The 13,438-nt window shown below is 41.6% G+C and overlaps 3 protein-coding genes across 4 annotated transcripts; 1 reads left to right on the forward strand and 2 right to left on the reverse strand.

The window, feature by feature from the left end:
- Positions 1–396: 396 nt before the first annotated feature.
- Positions 397–4,092, reverse strand: slc52a2 (solute carrier family 52 member 2). The gene is made up of 4 exons (XM_067255524.1): positions 3,889–4,092; positions 2,821–3,685; positions 2,467–2,590; positions 397–2,146 (listed from the first exon to the last, which is right to left on the reverse strand). The coding sequence occupies exons 1-4, from the start codon at positions 4,016–4,018 to the stop codon at positions 1,937–1,939; spliced, it is 1,329 nt and encodes a 442-aa protein (XP_067111625.1). The 5' UTR covers positions 4,019–4,092; the 3' UTR covers positions 397–1,936.
- A 355-nt stretch (positions 4,093–4,447) lies between these two features.
- On the reverse strand, positions 4,448–9,712 carry LOC136961748 (uncharacterized). 2 transcript variants are annotated; one of them, XM_067255157.1, is made up of 7 exons: positions 9,644–9,712; positions 9,002–9,171; positions 8,660–8,840; positions 8,413–8,537; positions 7,588–8,221; positions 7,321–7,409; positions 4,448–7,147 (listed from the first exon to the last, which is right to left on the reverse strand). In XM_067255157.1, exons 6-7 carry the CDS (start codon positions 7,376–7,378, stop codon positions 4,578–4,580), a joined length of 2,628 nt encoding a protein of 875 aa, XP_067111258.1. In that variant the 5' UTR covers positions 7,379–7,409; positions 7,588–8,221; positions 8,413–8,537; positions 8,660–8,840; positions 9,002–9,171; positions 9,644–9,712; the 3' UTR covers positions 4,448–4,577. The 2 variants fall into 2 exon arrangements, with proteins under 2 accessions (XP_067111258.1, XP_067111259.1); XM_067255158.1 differs by lacking the exon at positions 9,644–9,712 and having other exon boundaries at positions 9,002–9,313.
- Positions 9,713–9,828: 116 nt separating this feature from the next.
- On the forward strand, positions 9,829–13,434 carry fbxl6 (F-box and leucine-rich repeat protein 6). Its single transcript, XM_067255344.1, has 9 exons — positions 9,829–10,579; positions 10,701–10,859; positions 10,960–11,023; positions 11,279–11,410; positions 11,614–11,721; positions 11,816–11,929; positions 12,185–12,416; positions 12,586–12,820; positions 13,046–13,434. Exons 1-9 carry the CDS (start codon positions 10,083–10,085, stop codon positions 13,173–13,175), a joined length of 1,671 nt encoding a protein of 556 aa, XP_067111445.1. The 5' UTR covers positions 9,829–10,082; the 3' UTR covers positions 13,176–13,434.
- Positions 13,435–13,438: the final 4 nt, after the last annotated feature.

A 13,438-nucleotide genomic window follows, 5' to 3' on the forward strand; every position in this document is an offset into this window, starting at 1 on the left:
CTTTTTTGCTATGACTTACAAGACAATGGGATGGAAACATTGTTCATAAGGTGTGATTTATCAAAATACCAGGTTTGTGTGTGCGATGTATCAATTGAGCAAATTCAAACATAATTGTGAAAGTCAATAACAGGAACAGCGATGACACCTGTGTTCTACATTAAGCCTCATGTCAACCCAGCAAGTAACAATGCTGAGAACCTCAATTTGTTTGAAAACTTCCTTCAATTCAGGAGTCTAACAATTGCTCTACCACATGTGACCTTGAGGTCAACTTTTATTTTTCTACAAAATAATCAAATAATCTCAAAATGAAAGCATGGTTTTGTAAACTGTGCCATGAATACCAGGTTGGAGAGTTCAAAATGGGTGTCCTTCCTGCAGTGAAACCAGCAGTCGTTGTTAATATTTATTACAGATTAAGAGTTCTATACAAAAACTGACCAATGCAGAAGTTTGGACAACATTTCGGACGCTTCTTGATTTCTCATTAAAAATATCATAGGCAAAAAAAACAGCCCTTGTTAGATCTCAAATATGTCAGTAGAGCTTGTAATACATCCAAACAAACAACAGTGCTGTCCTACAATGTGCAGAAAGGTATCATGTTTAACTTTGTACCATGTGGTGGCCAGGTCAACTTCTGTTCACTGAAAGATTAACTTTCCTGCCATAGAAGCTCAGACTGTTTTCATACAACTTTACTGTGAAGAAAGACCATATAAAACATACAAAACACAATCCGACATAACATTTCAGACTTCTAAAATGTACCAACTGAAAGTCGGCACATGACTTGGCAGAGCAGCAGGGATGCACATTCATGTGTTTGCTGAAGAAAACTGTACATATTTAAATCCTGTGCAGCTCTATGAAAGTACATATAAAGAGTCAGCTATAAATTGCATTCAAAATGTTCTAAGATCAAAGCATATGAGATTGATAACATTCCAAAGCTAACAACATGAACTATTGAATGTACTTAAAAATATATTTAACAATATATCCATGACTACAAGAGTCGTAAGGCAAGAACATTTTAAGTTTTGCGAAAATTCATCCTATTGTCACCTAATAATTCCGCATCACCCCAAGCACCACGGATTCATAGCTGAATCTCAAATTGTTACACAACAGATTTTTTATTTTATTTTTTATCACAGAAAAACAGTATATCAAATATCGCATTGCAAAATCACAAAATAATTTCACAAAACAAACCCACTGAGTATGTGACTGAAACAAAAACTATTTCTCTTAAGGCATCATGAGTATTTTAATGTATTAAATAGGACTGTCACAAAACCTACTTCTTTCAGCATACAGTAGCCTCCCTCCAAAAAGTGCATCACATCTTTAACTTTCACCAGCAATGCCGAATCTAAATAACATTAAAGAAACATAAGACAAAGAAACAAAGAGAATCTGGCACGTCACATGACTAAGCAGTTACTTCTGCTTTAGCATTGTGGAATGATGTAAACACGGCAGTGTTTGGTTAGCCATGCAATTATTGGTACAAGTATATAAGTAGTACTGTTCAAGTGTATATCATTCCACTGTCTAAACATTAATGTTTTTCACTTCTTAGGCCTGAAGGACACTGAGGACACTGTGATGGATGCAGTCCTTGAGTTGTAAGATATCACATGATACAGAGTTGCAAAATGAAACACAGCAGCTGCTCCTTAAGCCATTGTAAACGTAAATCAGAAGGACTGTAAGACAATCCAACAATAACAAAAGCTTCATCACAAAGCTTCATCACAAAGCTTCATCACAAAGCTTCATCACCCATTCACATTGCTCCAACTCACCAGGAATGCTTTAGCTGTTTCTGAATGTTTCCAGCCACACCACCTCCTGGCCTGGGCCTGCTCAGGACAGCAGCCACCCATGACTTCCTACCACCACCTTGCTCCTCCACCCCCGTGTTCTAACTGCAGTTGTCCACACAGTCCTGAGAGCGGGCGAACACGTGGTACACGCTGACCAGGGGGAACATGGAGAGCGCTCCGACGAGAGAGCCAGCCTGGATAAAGACACCGCACCACAGCAGGGCGGCGTGACCGGCCTCGTGGAGCAGGGTCCCGATCACCACCTTCAGGTAGGAGAACAGCCCCGTGAACACGACCCAGGACAGGACCTGGGAACCACAGATGCACACGTAAATACCGGAGCACTTCAAGACTACAAAATATGAGTGAAAGGCCACCAAATCTGTATGGTGTGACTGATGTAATGAGTGAGGGATGTTGGAGTCAGGTGGCTGAACGGTGAGGGAATCGGGCTAGTAATCCGAACGTTGCCAGTTCGATTCCCGGTCATGCCAACTGACGTTGTGTCCTTGGGCAAGGCACTTCACCCTACTTGCCTCGGGGGGAATGTCCCTGTACTTACTGTAAGTCGCTCTGGATAAGAGCGTCTGCTAAATGACTAAATGTAAATGTTTGATGAGAGACTCACCACCAAGGCCACTCCAGACCCACTCCCGAGCAGAGGAGGGCAGGGGCTGAGGGCAGCGAGGGCCATGAGGTATGCTGCAAACACCCCTGCTCCCAGAGACATGATCCCCAGACCCACAGACGACCTGACAAACACACAAACACTCATTTTGGTGATCTCCTGGTTTCACTAAACTTGATTCTTTTTTTTCTTAAAAACATATGAATGTTGGATTTTAATAAGATGTTTGTAAGATGTATTTTTTTTTACTAAATGATCATCTGTTTTGGAATGTATTCATATCAATTCACGGCCATCAATTGTCAAAGTCCAGTTTTGTCAAGTGTTCCTTCTTTAAATTCTCAATTTTCTCACCTGAGTAGAACAAACATAGCGATGAAGCAAGCCAGAGGGTTGGCGATGTTGCCCAGCACTACAGAGAGATGAAAGGTCATTGTGCCATAGGGCAAACAGGAGAAGGTTTGGACAGAAGGCAGGACTCCATTCGTCAAGGCGTTGGAGATCCCCAGCAACACCAACAAATAGATGTTTTGTGATGTCCAAAAGTTCTGGACAGGTGTCCGTTTCTCCACCTCCACCTGGTCCTCCGACACCGGGATCCCTCCGTTCTGCAGCGGGTGCGTCTGGTCCCCATCGGCCTTTGAAGATGTTGCAGGTGAATCGTGTTCCGGGGTGTCTCGAGGCCCGGCAGGCTCCGTTGTCTCTCTACGCGTCAGAGCCAAGAACGAAAGCGCCGAGATGCACAACATAATCGACAGAAACCAAAAAAAAAAATGCGCTGGGAAGTTTTCCTTCAGATACACCGGCGTCACCGTACCGTTTTCTGTTTTGCACTCTACCTTTCCAACACCCTGTCCCAAAGCTACCACACATGGAAACAGGGCGCTAAGTCCCTGGCCGACAAAGAATGTTCGAATGTACTGTGGAGGGTAGCGGAACATGAAGGGCAAAAAGGTGACATTGGACGTACAGCAAACCAGTGATAAAACAAATGTGAGAAGTAGGAATGGTATCGATTTTAGGTCCCCGTTTACAGAGACAGACTTATACCAGAAAATGGCCAGGAATGCAGATGCTACGACTGCTAAAACCTGAATGAAATGTATGACCAGTCGCTCATTCAATCGTCCAGGGGCACAGTGGTGTATTATTGTCACCACAATCGGTCCAAGATTCCCAAATGCTATTAGCACGGAGAGGTACGCTGGAAGGTTCCAACCTACAATATAAAACATTGCGTAAATTAGTCTACCATTGTTAGCTAGTCTAGCTAATCTGTAGACTGTGCATGTAGCTAATTAAAATAACATGTCATTGTTGTCTTTGTGTAGCTTACAATCAAATGAAAGACATTCAACATAGTAAGTTTGTTGACAGGATTATTGACATAACAGGCGATAACTGTTACTCAAGTTTACTGACCTTCGGGCAGAACGTTGACTACCACGGGGAGTTCCACCCATAGACCGTTTACAGATATCCAGGAGCCAGTGCCGAAGAGTGCCACAAGGATGTGGGTCACCGCTGGGCTATTCCACCAAGTACTCGCCATATCGTCCTCTTGTATGGCGTCTGATCAGTTTGTATGAACCATAAATCACGGACAGACGTATTTAGCTCCAAAACACCAGCATAACTACGTTGAAGAGTAAGAAACCCAGTGAATGGTAGAGTGCAGCACTCTCCGCCCCCTAACACGTAGCCAATCAAATGCTCCCGTTGTCTCGACACAATCGCGTCGTAGATAGTAGCGCGACAGAAAAAAAAGATACAATGAATATATCAAAACAGTGATAAAACATTCATTGTCTCATATTTTACATTGGGTCTGTGTAATGATTCACATATATCTATCACTAACAAACAATTGTAGCATTTTCAGTGTGGCCTGTGCCTTTTCTCATCAGTATCTATACAGTACATAAGCCTATCCTGGGTCATGGTTTCCAGTGAGTAATAAGTCAAGTAAAGAAAAGGTCTTTAATTATCTGATCAATTATGAAATTCCATTGCTTCACATTTTACAGGTTACAGATAATTGAGATTAACATATAAAAGTTAAATTTACATTTTTTGTTCAAAGATGGACAGACTGAAAAATGTAACTGACTTTACAGACCATCTGTGGTTATGGATGTCTCAACACTCGGCCCCTCATTTGAATCCCCGTAACTCTTCGCTTGGTCTGAAGCATCAGTTTGATTCACACCCTCATCAGGCAGCACTTTTTTCAGTTTGGAGATCATGTTTGAGAGGGAAAAGTTAACAAGATGCAAGCTGGGGTCTCTGCAGCCAATGACACATTTTTGATAACCGATTTGGCAGCGTATTGCCTCCCGTTTCTGAAAAAGTCTTGTCCCCTCCAGTGTTGACAGAAGTCTGTCAACATCTTGTTTGGTTTTGCAAGGTCCTCCATTTTTCTCCACAGCTGACAAGATTTGGCTTCCAACAGAACCCTGTCCAGGACTCAGGTTTTTCCTATGGGCCAGATCATTTCTTTTGGCTTTCCACAAGCCTACAACTTTGCCACGCGGTCTTTTGGAGGGAGGGGAATTCACCAAAGGGGTACCTTTCTGTATTCTTTGGGCCCCAGCATATCTACTGGGAGACTCATCTTCTGAAGAACAAGGGCTGTCCTTGTCATCTTCATAACAGCTACTTGACTGCAGATTGGTGATCTTGTCCGGTCTTTTCCTTTTGTATGGGTAAGCATGACCGAAGGGGTACTCACCCATCAAGGTGTAGAATGTGCAGGTGGTCAGCATCGAGGAGAGCTCCATGGAGGGCTTTTGGCAATATTCACCTCCAGGCAAAAACTCTCTGAGGTTCTCTTCAGTGACAGCAGCGATCACTCTCACCATCTTCTGGAGACAACTCCGTATCAGGTCCAGGTGAACATTTTCTGAGTTGGATCCACAGAATGTGAACACCTCATCAAAGGTCTTCTCTTGCAGAGGAACCTGGAGGAACACGTTAGCAATGGTCTCTGGCTCCAGAAGTGGAGAGGGATCCTTGGACCATTCCAGGAGCTTCTGGTAGAGGCAGAGAATGTACTGGCTGAAAAGTGAGTACTCTGCTTTACTCTTCAGCAGCTGCCAGTAAGGCCCGAGGACCTTCAAGTAGATGATGGCGAGTACACATACAAAGGCCTGAATGACCTCATCATTGGCATCCTCTGCAACACTCTCCAGAACGATGTTGGGGCAGTCGTCATTGTCAAGCAACAGCAGGTCAGAGAAGAAAAGGGAAATCTCTCCGTGATGGTGAATGAGACCCGCTGCGGCTTCGAAGTAGTTGTTGAACCGATTTGATCGGTTGACAGCCAGTTGTGAGGGGTTGTTTTTCTCTTCACAGAAGGCGATCCAGTGTCGTCTGTAGTTTTGCTTGGCAGGAGCTCGAGGGCTCAACACGTCACAAGCCATGTGGACGTATCGAGACGTGGCACTCTCAGAGAAGCTCACAAATCTCTTGAATTTAGCATTCCTGTCACGGCCTAGTTTCTCTCCTGTGGAACGAGTTATCCTGTTTTCGAAACTCATCAGCTCTTTCTCAATTGCATCATGTAAGTCAACAAGAAAATGGGCATTGTAGTGTAGGAAATGTAAGGGAGACATTAGCGAGTGATAATCTTTAAGCTCTGTGATTTTGTCTTCAAATTGTTTCATGGCTGTGTTTTCTTTACAAGTTAGATTATACTGGTTCTTGAGAAGATCCAGGGAAACTTGCTTCGAAGCATCAGTTTTCCCACCATACACACTTGTTAGTTTTTGGACAGAGAGCATAGCTATGTCCAGCAGTGTTAAGGCTTCTCCTTTGCCTTCATCTGGATTCTCAACCTCGTCAGGTGAGTTTTGCACCACATGGGGTTCTTCATCACTGGAAAGATCACATTCCTCTTTGACTTGGACCATGGGTTGTATGTCAACACATTCACTTTCCTCTTTAATGACTTTTACTTCTGGCTCCTTGCTCTTGTGTGTTGACAAAATACCTTTCTTCATGCGTTTATTCATACCAAATCTTTGACTTAAGCTACCTGCACCGTTGTCATGTGAAACAAGTTCAAAAGGACTTTGGAGGAAATCTCCCATCATTGCATTCCTCCTGTTTCTGTTTGTATTGTAGTTTCGATATTGAAGCCTTATTTCTTTCAATTTTGTCTTAAGTACTTTGTTAGCTTTCTGAACATTGCCATTTCTACAGAACAGTGGATTGAAAATCCGAAGCCAAGATACCAACATTAAGGAGTCAACTTTTTCCCTGATGACAAAGTTACTCAACTCAAGAATCAACCCATTTGTAATCTCGACAGATGATGCTCTCTCAGAAAAATCCTTCATCTCCAACAGGTCTGCTCTCCCTACTCCGATACTGTCACATATTGGGCCAACAAAGTCAAAGTTAACATTTGATTCAAGGAAGGTTAATCTTGCTTCAGTGCCTAAACTCAAGGTTGTTGCTATGCCTCTTTCAATCAGAGCATGGAAATCTGCAGACTGATGCATTGGAAAAATCTTCTGAAGCCATTCTACCACTGCCCCCCAGGAGAGCTGGTTGTCTTCCCTCATTAGTCCAACTTGAATCAAAAGTCTGTTCTTGCATGGCTGGTCATCCAAGCCCAGGTCCTCCCCAGACTGAGGTCCCAAGAAATCGCCAACAAGCTTTGTAAAGGTTTCATCCCCTGAAAGTCAAGATTTAAAGTAAATTAGATCATTAAAACAAACTATATGGAGAGAAAACAAATCGTATTATCTTCATGATTTTTAATTTAGCCAAAAGGAAACGAAGACCTCAGTCTGTTAGTTACTACATAATTAATTACAATCTGTGCAATACAATCTGTTAGCTACTCACTCAAGTCGGCGTCAATAACAACAGTATTCCCGCTCAGATGACTTTGATTGTCTTCCATTGTTGGTGTGTTACAAGATGTAACGTTATAGCTTGAGAAGCAGGTTTCAAAACATGGATGGAACACATTTCATTAGGTTATCATATATAGAACGCAGCATTGGCTATGGTAACTGCATAGCGATAGCCTTGCAAGTGTAGCCATAAATACGTTATCTAGCGACACATGAACTATGTCACTTGTAGAAATATGAACACATTTCTGCTTACCGAAAATCCGTCTTATTTGTATTCTTGCAGCAACATTAAACTACTTCATTTCTCAAGCTAAGCTACTTCTAGTTAGCTTGTTTCAACTTGGTTGCTTCGAAGCTCACATTGGAAGGAATTGGAAGATTATTCAGAAGAGGGCGGGTCATTCCGAAAATCTCGACCACTCAGCGAAGCCACGTAAAGAGAGAGTAGCGTCAACGTCGCAGCGGAATAGACCGTTTGTCATGCACTTTTAAAGGGCAAGTAGTTTTCGGAATCAGATATATTATTATCTGAATCAAATCAACATGCGTATTAAAGCTTGTTAGTGGATTATCCCCCTCTAAATGTGTAAATTTAGGGAAAGTTAACAGATAACAGATTAGTCTAGGGTAGGCCTACTACTGAATAAAGTTATCAACACATTGGCCTAACGTTCATTCTCGTTAAACGTTAAAAAGAAAGTTATTGATAAGGTATGGATTTAGAGTGCATCGTGACTTCTAAACAGTAAATACAAACGTTTTTATGGGTTGCTTGTTTTCTGGCTCTGTGATTCTGTAGACTATTAGGCTCTAGCCTACCTGTCAATATTGTGTTGCTGCTCAGGTGATTTAGGACTGAGGACAACAGGAGAGGGCTGTTGGAGGACCTAGGTGAGGTTGAAAACACAAGATAAGTTTAAAATAAACCAGCAATTTTGAAAAATTAGTCATACTGGGCCCAATGGGGAATCATACTAAATACTATAAAGCATAAAACTACAGTATTGTATAAGTAATCATACTAAACATGTATTCTAGTGTATAAGTAATCTTGTTTGTGTACATATTAGTAACCTACTGTGGGAGGAGAGGGTGCTGAGCAGGGGAGGAGCAGTAATGCCTCACTGGTCAAGTCCTCTATTCCTTCACTCTCACCTTCCCTTCTCACTGTCTCCTCATCCCTTCTTTCCTCAATCCTTGGAACTGATGTGAGTAGAACACATGGCACTGTTCATTTTTTCGTATTCAAAACAATATCATATCACTTCAAAATAGGACACATTACAAAAATTATTGAGAGTTTTTACTTATTATATCTGTTTTACCTTTAACACTATAGCTGTGCTCCTCAGCTATGGTCATTCTTTTGACAGGTTTAACAGTGCATTGTGGTGCAGGAGACCTCTGTTCAAAAGGGAGATGCAGAAAGATGGTGGGAACAGCATCTGGTCTCAGCCTGGTCTTGCCCTTCCAGTTCTTGAGAAACTGGTCTTGCTCAAAATGTGCCTGCAGAGAGCGACTTGAGTTTACTTCCCACACAAACAGCTCAGTTTAGTCTACTCACATACATATTTTGTAAGCCTTTCCCTGTTTTTAATAAAGCAAACATTTAAGCTCCCCAATGGTGTCTGTGAAAAAGTGCAAATGCAGTGTTTGAATATGATTACCTCACATATTTTTGTATTGTTGTAATCTTTAGTCACAGGAAGGTTGCTCCTGCTGGTTTTAGCTAACCATTTCCCCCTCCTCTCCGTGTCCTTGGGGAAACCGTACATGCGTACTCCTTGCTCTGAGCGATTGGAGCACCCCCACGCAGCACAGCAAACCATGGTGGACACTATGCAGGTACAACACAGAGGAAAGGACACAGACACATCTGAAAACCAAAACATTACATTTAATTATCTGAAATTGAAAATAATCTGAATCTTGAAACAATCCTTTCCTCCCCATCCCTCTAAATATATCAATAGACAGGATGTGATTTATTTTGCCTACCATTCAAGTTTAAGAACATAGCCTAATAATTAAAACATAATTTACTAAAAGAATTGAAACCAATAGACAACAGCATCCGGCTCTTTAACCAAGGTAACGTTAGACCAGAGCCATAAAATAGAATATTAGGCTACTATTAGGCTATACATGGCTCTGCTGCATTATCCTAACATATGTCAACAACAAGGCGGGTAACGCTATCTGTTCACACTAATCCTCAAATATGAGCGAATTGTCCTTTTTTTTTTACACTGATATAGCCTACATACACATGTCGGTGTGCTATGTTCTAAATTAATGCATTTATTTACTGCGAATTACCAAAAATCGCGTCCTGTCTATCTGTATTAACGTATTCAAATCGCTCGCCAAGAACTTCCTGGAACTATCGCTACGTGAATCACGTGACATTCAAGCATTTTGAATATCTGGTGACCCTACTCTGCTCAAGTCAACCCGGAACTCGTGAAGTGCATTGTGGGTTGAGTGTATTGTTGACAAACCGTGGTCACTGCTAGCTTAGATGGATGGTGCTAGCTAACCAGCAATCGAGTTTTATTTTACAAAAATCCCTCGTTAAATACTTCACTGGCTTACTATGTTGTTTCCTAGTTCGTTCTAGTTAAATCATAGTAAATCATAAATCATAATGTACAGATAACCGAGACAATTTCAGTCATCATCATCTCTCACTTTAAGATTCCCATTGATATGTTTTCAGGATAGTTGAATGCTTGATATCCATTAAAGATGGAGCCAGAGGGTGCTATATCAGGAGCATCACCGTCCGGAACTAACGAGGGAAATAAAAATGAAGTCACTAAAAGGAAAAGATCTTTAAAGAGGGAGGCTAGTAATGCGCCTAAAAATGTCAAGCCCAAGAAGAAAAAAAAGAACACTGGCAGAAGGCCTCCAAGACCTAACTATACTGTTCAAGAGGGAGATGGTATGCTTTTGATTATATCGAACACCAGTTCGTTTGACAATGTCTTCAGTCCAAAGAGAAGAGTTAATAAAAAAAAATTGGCGGTACGAAAAGCTAAAGTCATTAAGCGGAAAAAGACAAACGTCTGTCCCAAGCGTGTTCCAAAAAAGACACCACCGATCAAAAATGTGGAACGGGAAGTTGCTCCTTATTCCTCAGAGGAGAGTTCTGGAAGTTGGGGTCAGAGCCTGCCTGTGGAGGTACTGGTCAACATTTTCCAAATGTTGGTTAGCGAAAATGGTGCCGTACCTTTTCTATGCAGGTAAATTATCATAAGTTGATTGGATACAATATGTGCACCTCTTATCATTATTATATTATTATAAATAACCTTTTAAAATGACTTATGATCTGTTTTTTGCTTATGAACCTGTTTGCTGTAGAATGGCCAGGGTCTGCAACCTATGGAATGCTGCTGCCAGCACACCAGCCTTGTGGCGCACTGTGTCGCTGGGGTACTGCTGGATCGAACCAGGCAAGACCCAGCTACCCAAAACAGAACTGAAGATCAGGAACACCATCAGCTGGCTTGCACAGAACAGGTCTGGCATCTGTTATGATCTGTTAAGAAAACGTGAGATGTTAGATGATTTTGTGAATGATAGTTTGAGATAAACAATGTACTATTCCTTTGTGTTCAAGGTTCTCTCAAGTTAGAGACTTTTCTCTGTGTCACTGGAAAAAGCAAGTGGACCATGTTTTAGAGGTGAGTATTTTTCATTTAATAGAAATTAATGTTATTACCTTCTAAATGTGGGAGCATAAATATTTTGGGGAAAAACACTGTCACACTGTCAAAACAATAGTTTAAAGTGCAAGTGGATTCAGGTGTGAGGATAATGGGGTGTTGAAGTACAACAACCTATTTTACCCCTCAAAAATTGTGACAGCTCTCACTTATCAGCACAAACAGGCCAACTGTTTCATATTTGTTGTTGTAATGTCTGCTTTCTTCCCTCAGGTGGTGTCTCAATCCTGCCCTCATCTGAGGTCACTCAAGCTGTCGTACTGCACGGGAGCGACTACCAAGGCCTTCAGCAGCCTTGGGGAACACTGCCACTCACTAAAGAGCATCAACGTGCAGTATTCAGAGGTAACAAGAATATTATTATTTATTAATTCTGTATTTAATGAGAAGATGTCTTTGTCGGAAGCAACATACAGAGGGGATTTCAAACCTGCACCTTCTTGATCTGTTGTCAAATGCTATAACCGCTGAGCCACCCATGTGATTGTATCAGTGGAAAAGTAAAAATGTTTGTGTCACCGATTTATAAAAATATTTTTTTTCTGCAGTTTGACATGGCAGGGCTTGTTTCTCTCCTGGAATCCCATGGCAGTCAAATCCGACAGATGCTGTTCACTTATGGACCCAAAAACGACAGACTTCTATCTGCTATCTCAGTATGTTTCCCCCCCCCCCAACCAGTGTATTCATTATTTAACAGTCTCACAATTATAATACAGTAAAATCTTTTACAAAATGTTATGTTTTTAGAGAGGTTGCTGTCCTGAATTGGAACTACTTGAAATCAACACAAAGCTGGATAGTGGATATTGTCAGCTCCCTTTAAGCATCCAAGCTCTACAAAGGGGTTGTCCTAAAATACAGGTATGCATAGAAAATGGAGTCAGGTCGTGCAAAATGACGTTGTGTACTTGGGCAAGGCACTTCACCCTACTTGCCTCGGGGGAATGTCCCTGTACTTACTGTAAGTCGCTCTGGATAAGAGTGTCTGCTAAATGACTAAAATGTAAACACTGTACTCAATTAACCACGCAAACTGTAGCTATCCTCCTCACATCAAGTTATTAACACTATGAAGTGCAGAAAACCAACAGTCTTTTTCTCTCTTGCTTTATTCAGACGTTCCGCATGCTGAACGTCACACCCCTATATAAAACGGTACGCAGCGGGCCAGAATGCCTGCTGGGGTTTCCCCTGCTGGAGGAACTGTGTATCGCAACCGCATCTTTTTCTGTCATGAAGGACCAGGATCTGAAAAACATCCTCTATGGGTCTACCAAGCTGCGTGTCCTTGATCTGCGGGGTTGCTATGGAATCTCAACGGCCGGCTTGGCTGCCCTTCCTTGCGAAAGTATGTTTTCACTCTGAGACATTGTGTGGGAAGCTCTTGAAAATCACATGCATGGCTTAGTCTGTTGCTCACCTACTGGGATATATAAACTAGAAATGAACATGCAAGGGTATTCTAAACCCTCTAATTTCTATCACTGTTTGTGTGTTTCTGCCTTTTTGTTCCCCAGAGCTTGAGTGTCTGTACTGGGGACTGTACAAAGTGTCTCTGTCGTCATGCAAAAAGGACCTTCACTTACTCACACAGAAATGGAGCTGCACCCTGCAGGAGATGGACCTCACTAATCAACTCTTCTCCGAGGACGACATGGAGATCTCCATGGGCCAACTAGCTCAGGGACCAGGAGCCGACTCCTTGCATTCCCTTAACCTTACTGGAACCAAGATCACAATACCAGCCCTGAGGTGAGCCATCTGTTCTCTTACACCCAGCTGGTGGTAACGTGAGCGAACAGAAAGATACAATATACATGTTTTTTTAGATCTCGTTTGTAATTTTTGCAGAAGAGATCAAAGTAATATTTACTTTTTATCAATATATTGTTTTATGATTGTAGCTTTTTTTCTGTACTGTAGTGTTTTGAGTACAAGAAAGGCGAATTATAAGTAAAATGTATTATTATTTTGCAGGTTGATTATAAGCCAGGCGACAGCTCTAAACTATCTGAACTTGTCCTCCTGCCGGAACGTTCCAAGGGGTCTCAAAAGAGTGTACCGTGGCCAAGAAGACATTCACCAGCTGCTTGAGAAATTAGAATAATATATTGGCTATGTGGTTCAGGATATTGACAAAAAAGACTCAAAATATGATGAGTTTAGAGAGCAACCACTGTTTCAGACTGTTTTCAGTCTGGTTTTCTTGACCCGTTGTGACCCGCACCACTCTTAATACACATTTTTCTTTCATCATGTTTTTATAAGATGTATATACTTGTAATTTCACACTCGTTTGTGAAATATGTTTCTGTGTGTCGTTGTCTAAGTGATTAAATATTTGCATAGTTAGTCATATATAAATATACA

This window comes from Osmerus mordax, chromosome 18, assembly GCF_038355195.1.
Source record: "Osmerus mordax isolate fOsmMor3 chromosome 18, fOsmMor3.pri, whole genome shotgun sequence".
Lineage (NCBI taxonomy): Eukaryota > Metazoa > Chordata > Actinopteri > Osmeriformes > Osmeridae > Osmerus > Osmerus mordax.